General features: G+C 46.2%; 1 protein-coding gene across 1 annotated transcript; it reads left to right on the top strand.

Moving 5' to 3' along the window:
* Nucleotides 1-308: 308 nt before the first annotated feature.
* On the top strand, nucleotides 309-23,388 carry LOC138319297 (bifunctional protein GlmU-like). The gene is made up of 3 exons (XM_069262347.1): nucleotides 309-364; nucleotides 449-634; nucleotides 22,296-23,388. Exons 1-3 carry the CDS (start codon nucleotides 356-358, stop codon nucleotides 22,539-22,541), a joined length of 441 nt encoding a protein of 146 aa, XP_069118448.1. The 5' UTR covers nucleotides 309-355; the 3' UTR covers nucleotides 22,542-23,388.

Raw genomic sequence — 23,388 nt, 5'->3', positions numbered from 1 at the left:
ATATAAATTCTCACTTATTTTGTCACCTATCGCCCGATCATATAAATTCTCACTTATTTTGTCACCTATCGCCTGATCATATAAATTCTCACTTATTTTGTCACTTATCGCCTGATCATATTAATTCTCACAGTTCACTTTATTGTTGACCTGGTCATAGGCTTAAAATCCTGTCTTCCTAACTCACGCCTCTTAATATCAACTAAGAAAAGTACGTGGTGTGTTTGACAATGAATTCAGATTCTGGAGAATCAGGCGCGCTTTGCCGTAATTCCGTACACACCGTGTACCAACTATGATGTGCGTACTTTCGATATTTCATCCGTGCCGACCATTTAAATAGAAGCGGTCGGATATGACGGAAGTGTGATTTTTTTATCAATTCGATTTGTCTATGAAATAAGAATTGTTTGCTAGCTTATTTTTAACTTCGTGTTTTCTCTTGCAGTCCGTGGCTGTCAGAAATGCTGGTGCTTATCCGGTGACATGTTACCCAATCCGGTTACGCCCAGGTCAGGAAATCAAATCCGAGTTGTTGAAAGTGGTGAGGTGTGATGGACTACAAGGCGCATTCGTGATGTCGTGTGTTGGGAGTGTGACAAAGGCCACTTTGCGGATGTCAGATAGCACGACGGTCAGTACTATACATATCATATTAAATCAAAAGACTCGTGGTATTTATTTGCTGCCTCTATTGCATGATAGTAAAAAACAACGATTTAGAAACTTTCTTTTCTCTTTTTCTTAATTTACTTTGAGTTTCAAAAGCGCTCGCACCTGTGAGTTATAGGTATGGCAATCCAATTTAACATTTATTGAAGGAGCAAGGTCTATCCCGTATTTAATCGAATTATATAAGATATCTTATATAACATATTTTATGTAACATATAAGATATCTTATATAGCATATAAGATATCTCATATATAAATAAGATCTGTTATATAATTATATAAGATATCTTATATAGTATATAAGATACCCCATATAGAAATTAGATAAAATATATTTATTAATGTATATAAGATATATTGTATATAAGATATCTCAATTAATATACAAGATATCTTATGTATTTGAAATCTCGTTGCGCTCGCCCCTGTGAGGTATAGTTATGGCAAGCCATATAAGATATTTTGATTTTGATAAGATAACTTATTTAATATATGAGATATCTTATATAAAATTTTGAATGAATCTTATCAGGGGCGTAGGAAGCGGGGAGGCAGAGGGGGGCAATTGCCCCCCCGTTCCGCAGAATGGGGGGGCAAATATCTCTTTTTGCCCCCCCATTTTTGCTGAGTGAAATTTTCTAAAATTGCACATTTGAAAGAAAAAAAGGGTCCTCCTGCACATTTTTATACTTCAGTTTTGAAAATTTTCCGCTGCGCGGCGCTATTCCTAAAATGTTCAAGCGTGTAATGTTCAAACCTTTAATAATGAAAATTCAATACACTCGAACTAGACTCAAAACGTCCATTAAGGGATTATACTATTTCAAAAAATAATAAAAGATGAATTTCTTTATATATCTTGGCAAGACAATCAAATCATTATTATTTTGAGTTACACAACAATGTGCCGATGGTGTGGATCCGGTATGTTCAGATCGAGCTGGGTTGCATAATGATATGACGACATTTACAATAATCATTTCTAAATGCAGGTAACTTTAAATCGAAAAATTGCCGTGTTAAGAATGCTTTAAAATCATCAAAATACAAATTCGTATTTTTTTTCTCTCAGGGGGAGACCCCCGTAACCCACAAAAACCGAAAGGTAACTTTAAATCGAAAAATTGCCGTGTTAAGAATGCTTTAAAATCGTCAAAATACAAAATCGTAGTATTTTTTCTCAGGGGGAGACCCCCGTACCCCACCAAAAAAACACACCAAAATCTCGCGCCTACGGCGCACGCAAATTCAACAAAATGCAACGTAAAACTCATCTCAGCCGTTCTAAATTGTCAAAAAAATTCCCGGGGGAGACCCCGGACCCCCAAATTACCAAAATCTCGCGCATTCGGCACTCGAAAAAGCATCAAAATACATGGTAAAACTCATATCAGTCATTCTAAATCGTAATGTTTTTCCAGGGGATACCCCAGACCCCCCAAATTCGCACGCTAATTTGTGTATTCATTATTTCCAGGTAGCGCAGCCACTGTCTATTAGAAGTGTACAAGGATTATATGTAATTATACATGAAAAAGTATATCTCCTGTGGGTGCGGAGCGCGCGAGGGGGGGGGGATGTTACGAAATATTGAGGACCATTGCCCCCCCATTACGTTTCATCTTCCTACGCCACTGCTTATATAAGATATCTTATATCGTATATAAGATATCTCATTTATTTTATCTATACAAGATATATCTTATATAATGCATTTTATATAATTGAAATCCCCTTGCTATATAAGATATCTTATATAGGAACGGGATTTCAACAAAGCCCCAAAAATGAAGTCATATCTCGTGTCTACATAGAGACAGTGTAGTTGTAGTATACGTTGGCTTCGCATGCTACGCCAGTATCAAGTGTTTGGTTGAACGAGATTTCAATCATATATGATATCTTATATAGATAAATTGAATTAGATATCTTATATACGATATTAGATATCTTATATAAGATTCATTAGAAATTTTATATAAGATATCTTATATATTATATGAGATATTATGAGTTATATTATATCGCAATTAAGATATCTTAATATATATTCATTGAAATTAAGGATCGACATTCCTCTTTGAAGAAATGTCATATTGGCTTTTCATATATAGGTTCTGGATTCTTCCCCTGCGTTTAGCGAAAAAGATGAGTGGGGCGACTGGTTTGCTCGTTGTCAGTATTATGTGACCGAGTTGGGTCACAGTCGTCTGCCTCTGGTTTGAAAAAATAAAATAGCCTACCCCTTCATATAGTAGAGGTAAAACCAGAAGCAGATGCCTGTGGATGAGTGTGTTGTCCGATGTTTCTGGAGATATACGTCAGTGAGATAGCACTATAAAATGGGCACTTGAGTTTCCACTATTGCAGACACCACACGAACATACCACTGAACCAACACAAACAACACAAACATACCACAGACACCACACGAACATACCACTGACACCACACGAACATACCACTGACACCACATGAACATACCACTGACACCACACGAACATACCACTGACACCACACGAACATACCACTGAACCAACACGAACATACCACTGACACCACACGAACATACCACTGAACCAACACGAACATTCCACTGAACCAACACGAACATACCACTGACACCACACAAACATACCACTGACACCACACGAACATACCACTGACACCACACCAACATACCACTGAACCAACACGAACATACCACTGACACCACACGAACATACCACTGAACCAATACGAACATACCACTGAACCAACACGAACATACCACTGAACCAACACGAACATACCACTGAACCAACACGAACATACCACTGAACCAACACGAACATACCACTGAACCACACAACATTCCACACACAACTGACACACTGAACACGAACATACCACTGAACCAACACGAACATACCACTGAACCAACACGAACATACCGAACAACACACTTCCACTGAACCAACACGAACATACCACTGAACCAACACGAACATTCCACTGAACCAACACAACAACCAAAACCACTGACACCACACGAACAACACAAACATACCACAGACACCACACGAACATACCGCTGACACCACACCAACATACCACCGACACCACACCAACATACCACTGAACCAACACGAACATACCACTGACACCACACGAACATACCACTGAACCAACACGAACATACCACTGAACCAACACGAACATACCACTGAACCAACACGAACATACCACTGACACCACACGAACATACCACTGACACCACACGAACATACCACTGAACCAACACGAACATACCACTGACACCACACGAACATACCACTGAACCAACACGAACATACCACTGAACCAACACGAACATTCCACTGAACCAACACGAACATACCACTGAACCAACACGAACATTCCACTGAACCAACACGAACATACCACTGACACCACACGAACAACACAAACATACCACAGACACCACACGAACATACCACTGACACCACACGAACATACCACTGACACCACACGAACATACCACTGACACCAACACGAACACCACTGACACCACACGAACATACCACTGAACCAACACGAACATACCACTGAACCAACACGAACATACCACTGAACCAACACGAACATACCACTGACACCACACGAACATACCACTGAACCAACACGAACATACCACTGAACCAACACGAACATACCACTGAACCAACACGAACATACCACTGACACCACACGAACAACACAAACATACCACAGGAACATACCACTGAACCAACACGAACATACCACTGAACCAACACGAACATACCACTGACACCAACACCAACATACCACTGAACCAACACGAACATACCACTGACACCACACGAACATACCACTGACACCACACGAACATACCACTGAACCAACACGAACATACCACTGACACCACACGAACATACCACTGACACCACACGAACATACCACTGACACCACACGAACATACCACTGACACCACACGAACATACCACTGACACCACACGAACATACCACTGAACCAACACGAACATACCACTGAACCAACACGAACATACCACTGAACCAACACGAACATACCACTGAACCAACACGAACATACCACTGAACCAACACGAACATACCACTGAACCAACACGAACATACCACTGAACCAACACGAACATACCACTGAACCAACACGAACATACCACTGAACCAACACGAACATACCACTGAACCAACACGAACATACCACTGACACCACACGAACATACCACTGACACCACACGACAGACACCACACACGAACATACCGCTGACACCACACGAACATACCGCTGACACCACACGAACATACCACTGACACCACACGAACATACCACTGACACCACAGAAACAACACGAACATACCACTGAACCAACACGAACATACCACTGAACCAACACCAACATACCACTGACACCACACGAACATACCACTGAACCAACACGAACATACCACTGAACCAACACGAACATACCACTGAACCAACACGAACATACCACTGAACCAACACGAACATTCCACTGAACCAACACGAACATACCACTGACACCACACGAACAACACAAACATACCACTGAACCAACACGAACATACCACTGAACCAACACGAACATACCACTGAACCAACACGAACATACCACTGACACCACACGAACATACCACTGACACCACACGAACATACCACTGACACCACACGAACATACCACTGAACCAACACGAACATACCACTGACACCACACGAACATACCACTGACACCACACGAACATACCACTGACACCACACGAACATACCACTGAACCAACACGAACATACCACTGACACCAACACGAACATACCACTGAACCAACACGAACATACCACTGAACCAACACGAACATACCACTGAACCAACACGAACATACCACTGAACCAACACGAACATTCCACTGAACCAACACGAACATACCACTGAACCAACACAACACGAACATACCACTGAACCAACACGAACATACCACTGAACCAACACCAACATACCACTGAACCAACACCAACATACCACTGACACCACACCAACATACCACTGAACCACACGAACAACACAAACATACCACAGACACCACACGAACATACCACTGACACAACACGAACATACCACTGAACCAACACGAACATACCACTGAACCAACACGAACATACCACTGAACCAACACGAACATACCACTGAACCAACACGAACATACCACTGAACCAACACGAACATACCACTGAACCAACACGAACATACCACTGACACCACACGAACATACCACCGACACCACACCAACATACCACTGAACCAACACGAACATACCACTGACACCACACGAACATACCACTGAACCAACACGAACATACCACTGAACCAACACGAACATACCACTGAACCAACACGAACATACCACTGAACCAACACGAACATACCACTGACACCACACGAACATACCACTGACACCACACGAACATACCACTGACACCACACGAACATACCACTGACACCACACGAACATACCACTGAACCAACACGAACATACCACTGAACCAACACCAACATACCACTGACACCACACGAACATACCACTGACACCAACACAAACATACCACTGACAACCACACGAACATACCACTGAACCAACACAACATACCACTGACACCACACGAACATACCACTGAACCAACACGAACATACCACTGAACCACACAACATACCACTGAACCAACACGAACATACCATCACGAACCAACACCAACATACCACTGAACCAACACGAACATACCACTGAACCACACGAACATACCACACCGACATACCACTGACACCACACGAACATACCACTGAACCAACACGAACATACCACTGAACCAACACGAACATACCACTGACACCACACGAACATACCACTGAACCAACACGAACATACCACTGAACCAACACGAACATACCACTGACACCACACGAACATACCACTGACACCACACGAACATACCACTGAACCCAACACGAACATACCACTGACACCAACACACACCAACCAACATACCACTGAACCAACACGAACATACCACTGACACACACGAACATACCACTGACACCACACGAACATACCACTGACACCAACACGAACATACCACTGACACCAACACGAACATACCACTGAACCAACACGAACATACCACTGAACCAACACGAACATTCCACTGAACCAACACGAACATACCACTGAACCAACACGAACATTCCACTGAACCAACACGAACATACCACTGACACCAACACGAACATACCACTGAACCAACACGAACATACCACTGAACCAACACGAACATACCACTGAACCAACACGAACATACCACTGACACCACACGAACATACCACTGACACCAACACGAACATACCACTGAACCAACACGAACATACCACTGACACCACACGAACATACCACTGAACCAACACGAACATACCACTGACACCACACGAACATACCACTGACACCACACGAACATACCACTGACACCACACGAACATACCACTGACACCACACGAACATACCGCTGACACCACACGAACATACCACTGACACCACACGAACATACCACTGACACCACACGAACATACCACTGACACCACACGAACATACCACTGAACCAACACGAACATACCACTGAACCAACACGAACATACCACTGAACCAACACGAACATACCACTGACACCACGACATCCACGAACACACACGAACATACCACTGAACCAACACGAACATACCACTGAACCACACAACATACCACTGACACCACACGAACATACCACTGACACCAACACCAACATACCACTGAACCAACACGAACATACCACTGACACCACACGAACATACCACTGAACCAACACGAACATACCACTGAACCAACACGAACATACCACTGAACCAACACGAACATACCACTGAACCAACACCAACATACCACTGACACCACACGAACATACCACTGACACCACACGAACAACACGAACATACCACTGAACCAACACGAACATACCACTGAACCAACACAACATACCACTGACACCACACGAACATACCACTGACACCAACACGAACATACCACTGAACCAACACGAACATACCACTGAACCAACACGAACATACCACTGAACCAACACGAACATACCACTGAACCAACACGAACATACCACTGAACCAACACGAACATTCCACTGAACCACACGAACATACCACACACAACACACGACACACACGAACATACCACGAACACCACACAACATACCACTGACACCACACGAACATACCACTGACACCACACGAACATACCACTGACACCACACGAACATACCACTGACACCACACGAACATACCACTGAACCAACACAACATACCACTGAACAACACGAACCATACATCACTGACACCAACACGAACATACCACTGACACCAACACGAACATACCACTGAACACCACACGAACATACCACTGACACCACACGAACATACCACTAACCACCACACGAACATACCACTGAACCACACGAACATACCACTGACACCACACAACGAACATACCACTGACACCACACGAACATACCACTGACACCACACGAACATACCACTGACACCACACGAACATACCACTGACACCAACACGAACATACCACTGAACCAACACCAACATACCACTGAACCAACACGAACATACCACTGAACCAACACGAACATACCACTGAACCAACACGAACATACCACTGAACCAACACGAACATACAACTGACACCACACGAACAACACAAACATACCACAGACACCACACGAACATACCGCTGACACCACACGAACATACCACTGACACCACACGAACATACCACTGACACCACACGAACATACCACTGACACCACACGAACATACCACTGACACCACACGAACATACCACTGACACCACACGAACATACCACTGACACCACACGAACAACACGAACATACCACTGACACCAACACGAACATACCACTGACACCACACCAACATACCGCTGACACCACACCAACATACCACTGACACCACACCAACATACCACTGAACCAACACGAACATACCACTGAACCAACACGAACATACCACTGAACCAACACGAACATACCACTGAACCAACACGAACATACCACTGACACCACACGAACAACACAAACATACCACTGAACCAACACGAACATACCACTGAACCAACACGAACATACCACTGAACCAACACGAACATACCACTGAACCAACACGAACATACCACTGAACCAACACGAACATACCACTGAACCAACACGAACATACCACTGACACCACACGAACATACCACTGACACCACACGAACATACCACTGACACCACACGAACATACCACTGACACCACACGAACATACCGCTGACACCACACGAACATACCGCTGACACCACACGAACATACCACTGACACCACACGAACATACCACTGACACCACACGAACATACCACTGACACCACACGAACATACCACTGAACCAACACGAACATACCACTGAACCAACACGAACATACCACTGAACCAACACGAACATACCACTGAACCAACACGAACATTCCACTGAACCAACACGAACATACCACTGACACCACACGAACATACCACTGACACCAACACGAACATACCACTGACACCACACACGAACATACCACACACACGACCACACACCACACAACATACCACTGACACCACACGAACATACCACTGACACCACACGAACATACCACTGACACCACACGAACATACCACTGACACCACACGAACATACCACTGACACCACACGAACATACCACTGACACCACACGAACATACCACTGACACCACACGAACATACCACTGAACCAACACGAACATACCACTGACACCAACACCACTGAACCAACACCAACATACCACTGAACCAACACGAACATACCACTGACACCACACGAACATACCACTGAACCAACACGAACATACCACTGAACCAACACGAACATTCCACTGAACCAACACGAACATACCACTGAACCAACACCAACATTCCACTGAACCAACACGAACATACCACTGACACCACACGAACAACACAAACATACCACTGAACCAACACGAACATACCACTGACACCACACGAACATACCACTGAACCAACACGAACATACCACTGACACCACACGAACATACCACTGACACCACACGAACATACCACTGACACCACACGAACATACCACTGACACCAACACGAACATACCCACACTGACACCACACGAACATACCACTGACACCACACGAACATACCACTGACACCACACGAACATACCACTGACACCACACGAACATACCACTGACACCACACGAACATACCACTGAACCAACACGAACATACCACTGAACCAACACGAACATACCACTGAACCAACACGAACATACCACTGAACCAACACGAACATTCCACTGAACCAACACGAACATACCACTGACACCACACGAACATACCACTGAACCACACGAACATACCACTGAACCACACGAACATACCACTGAACCAACACGAACATACCACTGACACCACACGAACATACCGCTGACACCACACGAACATACCGCTGACACCACACGAACATACCACAGACACCACACGAACATACCACTGACACCAACACGAACATACCACTGACACCACACGAACATACCACTGACACCACACGAACATACCACTGACACCACACGAACATACCACTGACACCACACGAACATACCACTGACACCACACGAACATACCACTGAACCACACGAACATACCACTGACCACACGACATACACTGACACAACACAACATACCACTGAACCACACACGAACATACCACTGAACCACACGAACATACCACTGACACCAACACGAACATACCACTGACACCACACGAACATACCACTGAACCAACACGAACATACCACTGAACCAACACGAACATACCACTGACACCACACGAACATACCACTGAACCAACACGAACATACCACTGACACCAACACGAACATACCACTGACACCACACGAACATACCACTGACACCACACGAACATACCACTGAACCAACACGAACATACCACTGACACCACACGAACATACCACTGAACCAACACGAACATACCACTGACACCACACGAACATACCACTGAACCAACACGAACATACCACTGAACCAACACGAACATACCACTGAACCAACACGAACATACCACTGACACCACACGAACATACCACTGAACCAACACGAACATACCACTGACACCACACGAACATACCCTGACAACACGAACATACCACTGAACACAACACGAACATACCACTGACACCAACACGAACATACCACTGACACCACACGAACATACCACTGACACCACACGAACATACCACTGACACCACACGAACATACCACAGACACCACACGAACATACCACAGACACCACACGAACATACCACTGACACCACACGAACATACCACTGACACCACACGAACATACCACTGACACCACACGAACATACCACTGACACCACACGAACATACCACTGAACCAACACGAACATACCACTGACACCACACGAACATACCACTGACACCACACGAACATACCACTGACACCACACGAACATACCACTGACACCACACGAACATACCACTGACACCACACGAACATACCACTGAACACCACACGAACATACCACTGAACCACACGACACCACAACCAACACGAACATACCACTGACACAACACGAACATACCACTGACACCACACGAACATACCACTGAACCAACACGAACATACCACTGAACCAACACGAACATACCACTGAACCAACACGAACATACCACTGAACCAACACGAACATACCACTGAACCAACACGAACATTCCACTGAACCAACACGAACATACCACTGACACCAACCAACACGAACATACCACTGAACCAACACGAACATACCACTGAACCAACACGAACATACCACTGAACCAACACGAACATACCACTGACACCACACGAACATACCACTGACACCACACGAACATACCACTGACACCACACGAACATACCACTGACACCACACGAACATACCACTGACACCACACGAACATACCACTGACACCACACGAACATACCACTGACACAACACGAACATACCACTGACACCACACGAACATACCACTGACACCACACGAACATACCACTGACACCACACGAACATACCACTGACACCACACGAACATACCACTGACACCACACGAACATACCACTGACACCAACACGAACATACCACTGACACCACACGAACATACCACTGAACCAACACGAACATACCACTGACACCACACGAACATACCACTGAACCAACACGAACATACCACTGAACCAACACGAACATACCACTGAACCAACACGAACATACCACTGAACCAACACGAACATTCCACTGAACCAACACAAACATACCACTGACACCACACGAACATACCACTGACACCACACGAACATACCACTGACACCAACACGAACATACCACTGACACCAACACGAACATACCACTGACACCACACACACACGAACATACCACTGAACCAACACGAACATACCACTGACACCACACGAACATACCACTGACACCAACACCGAACATACCACTGACACCACACGAACATACCACTGAACCAACACGAACATACCACTGACACCAACACGAACATACCACTGACACACACACGAACATACCACTGACACCACACTGAACATACCACTGACACCACACACAACATACCACTGACACCACACGAACATACCACTGACACCACACACGAACATACCACTGACACCACACGAACATACCACTGACACCACACGAACATACCACTGACACCACACGAACATACCACTGACACCACACGAACATACCACTGACACCACACGAACATACCACTGACACCACACGAACATACCACTGACACCACACGAACATACCACTGACACCACACGAACATACCACTGACACCACACGAACATACCACTGACACCACACACGAACATACCACTGACACCACACGAACATACCACTGACACCACACGAACATACCACTGACACCACACGAACATACCACTGACACCACACGAACATACCACTGACACCACACGAACATACCACTGAACCAACACGAACATACCACTGACACCACACGAACATACCACTGAACCAACACGAACATACCACTGACACCACACGAACATACCACTGACACCACACGAACATACCACTGACACCACACGAACATACCACTGACACCACACGAACATACCACTGACACCACACCAACATACCACTGACACCACACGAACATACCACTGACACCAACACGAACATACCACTGACACCACACGAACATACCACTGAACCAACACGAACATACCACTGACACCACACGAACATACCACTGACACCACACGAACATACCACTGACACCAACACGAACATACCACTGACACCACACGAACATACCACTGAACAACACGAACATACCACTACACCACACACGAACATACCACTGACACCACACGAACATACCACTGACACCACACACACAACATACCACTGACACCACACGAACATACCACTGACACCACACGAACATACCACTGACACCAACACGAACATACCACTGACACCACACGAACATACCACTGACACCACACGAACATACCACTGACACCACACGAACATACCACTGACACCACACGAACATACCACTGACACCAACACGAACATACCACTGAACCAACACGAACATACCACTGAACCAACACGAACATACCACTGAACCAACACGAACATACCACTGACACCACACGAACATACCACTGACACCACACGAACATACCACTGACACCAACACGAACATACCACTGACACCACACGAACATACCACTGACACCACACGAACATACCGCTGACACCACACGAACATACCACTGACACCACACGAACATACCACTGACACCACACGAACATACCACTGAACACAACACGAACATACCACTGACACCACACACGAACATACCACTGACACCACACCGAACATACCACTGACACCACACGAACATACCACTGACACCACACGAACATACCACTGACACCACACGAACATACCACTGACACCAACACGAACATACCACTGACACCACACACGAACATACCACTGACACCACACGAACATACCACTGAACCAACACGAACATACCACTGACACCACACGAACATACCACTGACACCACACCAACATACCACTGACACCACACGAACATACCACTGAACCAACACGAACATACCACTGACACCACACGAACATACCACTGAACCAACACGAACATACCACTGACACCAACACGAACATACCACTGACACCACACGAACATACCACTGACACCACACGAACATACCACTGACACCACACGAAACATACCACTGACACCACACGAACATACCATACTGACACCACACACGAACATACCACAGACACCACACGAAACATACCACTGACACCACACGAACATACCACTGAACACCACACGAACATACCACTGACACCACACGAACATACCACTGACACCACACGAACATACCACTGACACCACACGAACATACCACTGACACCACACGAACATACCACTGACACCACACGAACATACCACTGACACCACACGAACATACCACTGACACCACACGAACATACCACTGACACCACACGAACATACCGCTGACACCACACGAACATACCACTGACACCAACACGAACATACCACTGACACCACACGAACATACCACTGACACCACACGAACATACCACTGACACCACACGAACATACCACTGACACCACACACAAACATACCACTGAACCAACACGAACATACCACTGAACCAACACGAACATACCACTGAACCAACACGAACATACCACTGACACCACACGAACATACCACTGACACCACACGAACATACCACTGACACCACACGAACATACCACTGACACCACACGAACATACCACTGACACCACACGAACATACCACTGACACCACACGAACATACCACTGACACCACACGAACATACCACTGACACCACACGAACATACCACTGACACCACACGAACATACCACTGACACCACACGAACATACCACTGACACCACACGAACATACCACTGACACCACACGAACATACCACTGACACCACACGAACATACCACTGACACCACACGAACATACCACTGACACCACACGAACATACCACTGACACCACACGAACATACCGCTGACACCACACGAACATACCACTGACACCACACGAACATACCACTGACACCACACGAACATACCACTGAACCAACACGAACATACCACTGACACCACACGAACATACCACTGACACCACACGAACATACCACTGACACCACACGAACATACCACTGACACCACACGAACATACCACTGACAACACGAACATACCACTGACACCACACGAACATACCACTGACACCACACGAACATACCACTGACACCACACGAACATACCACTGACACCACACGAACATACCACTGACACCACACGAACATACCACTGACACCACACGAACATACCACTGACACCACACGAACATACCACTGACACCACACGAACATACCACTGACACCACACAACATACCGCTGACACCACACGAACATACCACTGACACCACACGAACATACCGCTGACACCACACGAACATACCGCTGACACCACACGAACATACCACTGACACCACACGAACATACCGCTGACACCACACGAACATACCACTGACACCACACGAACATACCACTGACACCACACGAACATACCACTGACACCACACGAACATACCACTGACACCACACGAACATACCACTGACACCACACGAACATACCACTGAACCAACACGAACATACCACTGAACCAACACGAACATACCACTGAACCAACACGAACATACCACTGACACCACACGAACATACCACTGACACCACACGAACAACCGACACCAACATACCACTGACACCACACGAACATACCACTGACACCACACGAACATACCACTGACACCACACGAACATACCACTGACACCACACGAACATACCACTGACACCAACACGAACATACCACTGACACCACACGAACATACCACTGACACCACACGAACATACCACTGACACCACACGAACATACCACTGACACCACACGAACATACCACTGACACCACACGAACATACCACTGACACCACACGAACATACCACTGACACCACACGAACATACCGCTACACACACCACACGAACATACCACTGACACCACACGAACATACCACTGACACCACACGAACATACACTGACACACACGAACATACCACTGACCACCACACGAACATACCACTGACACCACACGAACATACCACGACACCACACGAACATACACAACCACCACACGAACATACCACTGACACCACACGAACATACCACTGACACCACACGAACATACACTGACACACACACGAACATACCACTGACACCACACGAACATACCGCTGACACCACACGAACATACCGCTGACACCACACAACATACCGAACATAACATACCACTGACACCACACGAACATACCACTGACACCACACGAACATACCACTGACACCACACGAACATACCGCTGACACCACACGAACATACCGCTGACACCACACGAACATACCACTGACACCACACGAACATACCACTGACACCACACGAACATACCACTGACACCAACACGAACATACCACTGACACCAACACGAACATACCACTGACACCACACACGAACATACCACTGACACCACACGAACATACCACTGACACCACACGAACATACCACTGACACCACACGAACATACCGCTGACACCACCACACGAACATACCGCTGACACCACACGAACATACCACTGACACCACACGAACATACCACTGACACCACACGAACATACCATACCACTGACACCACACGAACATACCACTGACACCACACGAACATACCACTGACACCACACGAACATACCACAGACACCACACGAACATACCACTGACACCACACGAACATACCACTGACACCACACGAACATACCGCTGACACCACACGAACATACCACTGACACCACACGAACATACCACTGACACCACACGAACATACCACTGACACCACACGAACATACCACTGACACCACACGAACATACCACAGACACCACACGAACATACCACAGACACCACACGAACATACCACAGACACCACACGAACATACCACTGACACCACACGAACATACCGCTGACACCACACGAACATACCGCTGACACCACACCAACATACCACAGACACCACACGAACATACCACTACGAACATACCACAGACACCACACGAACATACCACAGACACCACACGAACATACCACTGACACCACACGAACATACCACTGACACCACACGAACATACCACTGACACCACACGAACATACCACTGACACCACACGAACATACCACTGACACCACACGAACATACCACTGACACCACACGAACATACCGCTGACACCACACGAACATACCACTGACACCACACGAACATACCACTGACACCACACGAACATACCACTGACACCACACGAACATACCACTGACACCACACGAACATACCACTGAACCAACACGAACATACCACTGAACCAACACGAACATACCACTGAACCAACACGAACATACCACTGAACCAACACGAACATACCACTGACACCACACGAACATACCACTGACACCACACGAACATACACCCTGACACCACACGAACATACCACTGAACCAACACGAACATACCACTGACACCACACGAACATACCACTGACACCAACACGAACATACCACTGACACCACACGAACATACCACTGACACCACACGAACATACCACTGACACCACACGAACATACCACTGACACCACACGAACATACCACTGACACCACACGAACATACCACTGACACCACACGAACATACCACTGACACCACACGAACATACCACTGACACCACACGAACATACCACTGACACCACACGAACATACCACAGACACCACACGAACATACCACAGACACCACACGAACATACCACAGACACCACACGAACATACCACAGACACCACACGAACATACCACTGACACCACACGAACATACCGCTGACACCACACGAACATACCGCTGACACCACACGAACATACCACAGACACCACACGAACATACCACAGACACCACACGAACATACCACTGACACCACACGAACATACCACTGACACCACACGAACATACCACAGACACCACACGAACATACCACTGACACCACACGAACATACCACAGACACCACACGAACATACCACAGACACCACACGAACATACCGCTGACACCACACGAACATACCACTGACACCACACGAACATACCACTGACACCACACACGAACATACCACAGACACCACACGAACATACCACAGACACCACACGAACATACCACAGACACCACACGAACATACCACAGACACCACACGAACATACCACTGACACCACACGAACATACCACTGACACCACACGAACATACCACTGACACCACACGAACATACCGCTGACACCACACGAACATACCACAGACACCACACGAACATACCGCAGACACCACACGAACATACCACTGACACCACACGAACATACCGCTGACACCACACGAACATACCGCTGACACCACACGAACATACCACTGACACCACACGAACATACCGCTGACACCACACGAACATACCACTGACACCACACGAACATACCACTGACACCACACGAACATACCGCTGACACCACACGAACATACCGCTGACACCACACGAACATACCGCTGACACCACACGAACATACCACTGACACCACACGAACATACCACTGACACCACACGAACATACCACTGAACCAACACGAACATACCACTGAACCAACACGAACATACCACTGACACCACACGAACATACCACTGACACCACACGAACATACCACTGACACCACACGAACATACCACTGACACCACACGAACATACCACTGACACCACACGAACATACCACTGACACCACACGAACATACCACTGAACCAACACGAACATACCACTGACACCACACGAACATACCACTGACACCACACGAACATACCACTGACACCACACGAACATACCACAGACACCACACGAACATACCACAGACACCACACGAACATACCACAGACACCACACACGAACATACCACAGACACCACACGAACATACCACAGACACCACACGAACATACCACTGACACCACACGAACATACCACTGACACCACACGAACATACCACTGACACCACACGAACATACCACTGACACCACACGAACATACCACTGACACCACACGAACATACCACTGACACCACACGAACATACCACTGACACCACACGAACATACCGCTGACACCACACAACATACCTGACACCACACGAACATACCCTGACACCACACGAACATACCGCTGACACCACACGAACATACCGCTGACACCACACGAACATACCACTGACACCACACACGGACATACCACAGACACCACACGAACATACCACAGACACCACACGAACATACCACTGACACCACACGAACATACCGCTGACACCACACGAACATACCGCTGACACCACACCAACATACCACAGACACCACACCAACATACCGCTGACACCACACGAACATACCGCTGACACCACACGAACATACCACTGACACCAACACGAACATACCACTGACACCACACAAACATACCACTGACACCACACGAACATACCACTGACACCACACGAACATACCACTGACACCACACGAACATACCACTGACACCACACGAACATACCACTGACACCACACGACATACCACGACACCACACGAACATACCACTGACACCACACACGAACATACCACTGACACCACACGAACATACCACTGACACCACACGAACATACCACTGACACCACACGAACATACCACTGACACCAACACGAACATACCACTGAACCACACGAACATACCACTGACACCACACACGAACATACCACTGACACCAACACGAACATACCACTGACACCACACAACATACCACTGACACCACACGAACATACCACTGACACCACACGAACATACCACTGACACCACACGAACATACCACTGACACCACACGAACATACCGCTGACACCACACGAACATACCACTGACACCACACGAACATACCACTGAACCACACACGAACATACCACTGACACCAACACGAACATACCACTGACACCACACGAACATACCACTGACACCAACACGAACATACCACTGACACCACACGAACATACTGCTGACACCACACGAACATACCACAGACACCACACGAACATACCACAGACACCACACGAACATACCACTGACACCACACGACCATACCACTGACACCACACGAACATACCACTAGACACCACACGAACATACCACTGACACCACACGAACATACCGCTGACACCACACGAACATACCGCTGACACCACACGAACATACCGCTGACACCACACGAACATACCGCTGACACCACACGAACATACCGCTGACACCACACGAACATACCGCTGACACCACACCAACATACCGCTGACACCACACGAACATACCACAGACACCACACGAACATACCACTGACACCACACGAACATACCGCTGACACCACACGAACATACCACTGACACCACACGAACATACCGCTGACACCACACGAACATACCACAGACACCACACGAACATACCACTGACACCACACGAACATACCACTGACACCACACGAACATACCGCTGACACCACACGAACATACCGCTGACACCACACGAACATACCGCTGACACCACACGAACATACCACAGACACCACACGAACATACCACAGACACCACACGAACATACCGCTGACACCACACGAACATACCACTGACACCACACGAACATACCACAGACACCACACGAACATACCACAGACACCACACGAACATACCACAGACACCACACGAACATACCACAGACACCACACGAACATACCACTGACACCACACGAACATACCCTGACACCACACGAACATACCGCTGACACCACACGAACATACCGCTGACACCACCGAACATACCGCTGACACCACACGAACATACCGCTGACACCACACGAACATACCGCTGACACCACACGAACATACCGCTGACACCACACGAACATACCGCTGACACCACACGAACATACAACTGACCCGCAAGTGACATTCACACACGCGCATACCACACATACACGGAGACCGTCCTTTAAATACCCGTAAAGCAACCAAATATAGAAAATAAATAATGGCGCTCCGGAAGATAGCGCGTCTTTGCCCGGACATTGTTCAAACTGTAGGCAGAGTTGCCATCTGAACAATGAGATCTTGAGTGGTTTCCCTTGATATCGCTTGGCATATATGAAAACATAATACATAAAAGACCCACAACCTTTCCAAAAACAAGAAAAATATTAACACAACAATTCATAAGAAAATGTCTATTGGATGGCCTACTATGCAATTACAACACCAAATGAATGCAAGACCCCTCCAGTAATCTATGTTAACAGTGAAGATTCATTTCGCTGTTTAGCCGTCTGGTGAGTGATAGTCAACTAAGGCGGGTATTTTAGGACGACGGCGTGAAACACAAGACGACACTCGTTAAGGAAAATAAATGTTTTTAATTTAAAATTGTTCAGATGGTAAGGATGAGTAAAGTATTAACGGTAAGCTAATTACTTTTGTGACTCTACAAAATTGGAAATGGTAGTGGGTCTTTCAAAGTCAGTTACCTGCCTACACTACAAGTGGAGTTTAGACACAGTTTCCGAGGGTGTTGGCCTTAAGATATATCTATTTACAAATAAAAACTTTTAACATAAGAAATTTACAATTAAGATATCCATTGAGAACGTTCTTCAAGTGTATTTGTCACTATAGAGTTAATCCCACGGCTCTCAGTAAAGTTATTGGACGATTTACCTTTTTAAACAATATTTATAATTTTAGATATTCATTGATTTCCCCACCGGTTTATTTTGATGAAGAAGATTTTGTAGACGCTAACTACTTTGGGGACAATTAGTAGTGGGTGTTGAATTATGTTCTACATTCCATTCATATTTCCATAGTACATGTATTTGGGGGTTTCTGCTGCAAAGTTGTTCACTCTGGACAAAACCTACACGGCCAACCACGACTTTCGGTATTCTGCTCATTATTTTGGCCGCTCTGTAATTTTTGTTATTTACCATTACGCAGGTGAAGACGTTTGAGGGCCACTTCGAGATCGTATCCCTGGTGGGCACTCTGTCTGGAGGGGGTCATCTCCACGTCAGTCTCAGTGACGTCGACGGCCGTGTCGTCGGGGGTCACGTGATGGGCGACTTGGTCGTGTTCACAACAGCGGAAGTGGTTATTGGGAACGCGGGAGGAGCGTTGTTTACCAGGGAACCTGACCTTCAGACAGGATATAACGAACTTGTCATCAGTCCACAAGTCACATGATCACAGTTTTATGTCATATGAGACAAAGTATGACTTACTCTAATACCGTCGTCTTCCATCGTATGACCGTAGACAATTTACATTTTTTTTACTTCTCCAAAACTACTGAAACAAATTAAGTGAATTGCGGAAGGCGCAAAGTTTCATATTTTCCCATTAGGTTATCATTATATGGAAACACATTTTTGAGCATCATTTGTTTATGAGTCAAAATTTTTGGCCAATTTAAGTTCTTACTGGTCCCCAAAAATGGGTCTGAAGGGAGGGGTCAAAAGCAGTCAAAATTACTTAGATATCGAAATGTTTTGTTAATTCTCAGATTATGACATAATGCAATATTCTTTGTAAATTGGAAGGTAAAGTTGATAAAATAACTTTCTATAATTGTTCAAAGGTGGGCAGTACTTTGCATATGTCAATCCACAAGTCACTGTATATAAATAGTACACTATACCCTGAAATCGCTAGCGATAGATAAGTAACTTTTTTGCATTGTTGAGGCTTTTTGTGTTTAAATAGTACATACATTGTGCACTCTATGCCCACATTAATCTTGGACGATATCAAATACCTGTGGGAGCATGGGGTTAAAAGTAATGACACATCCCTTTGACATTCTGTAACCCAATTCAGGCGACCGTTCAGGCCATTTGGCCTCTTGTCTTCTATTTTGATATTGTACATACTGCTGATAGACTTGGCTTGGTTCAGATCATCTGCCAGCTGAGCAGACATTGATAGATGAGGACTCACAAACATATCATAGTATCATGAAGTTTGACAATATCCACAAAAATAGTAGAAACTCGCGAACCAGCAAAAACCAATAAAAAGCAGAAAAACACGA

The sequence above is a fragment of the Argopecten irradians genome, chromosome 3 (genome assembly GCF_041381155.1).
Source record: "Argopecten irradians isolate NY chromosome 3, Ai_NY, whole genome shotgun sequence".
NCBI lineage: Eukaryota > Metazoa > Mollusca > Bivalvia > Pectinida > Pectinidae > Argopecten > Argopecten irradians.
Note: the sequence above shows the minus strand (reverse complement) of the source record. Positions and strands in the feature narration are given on the sequence as shown.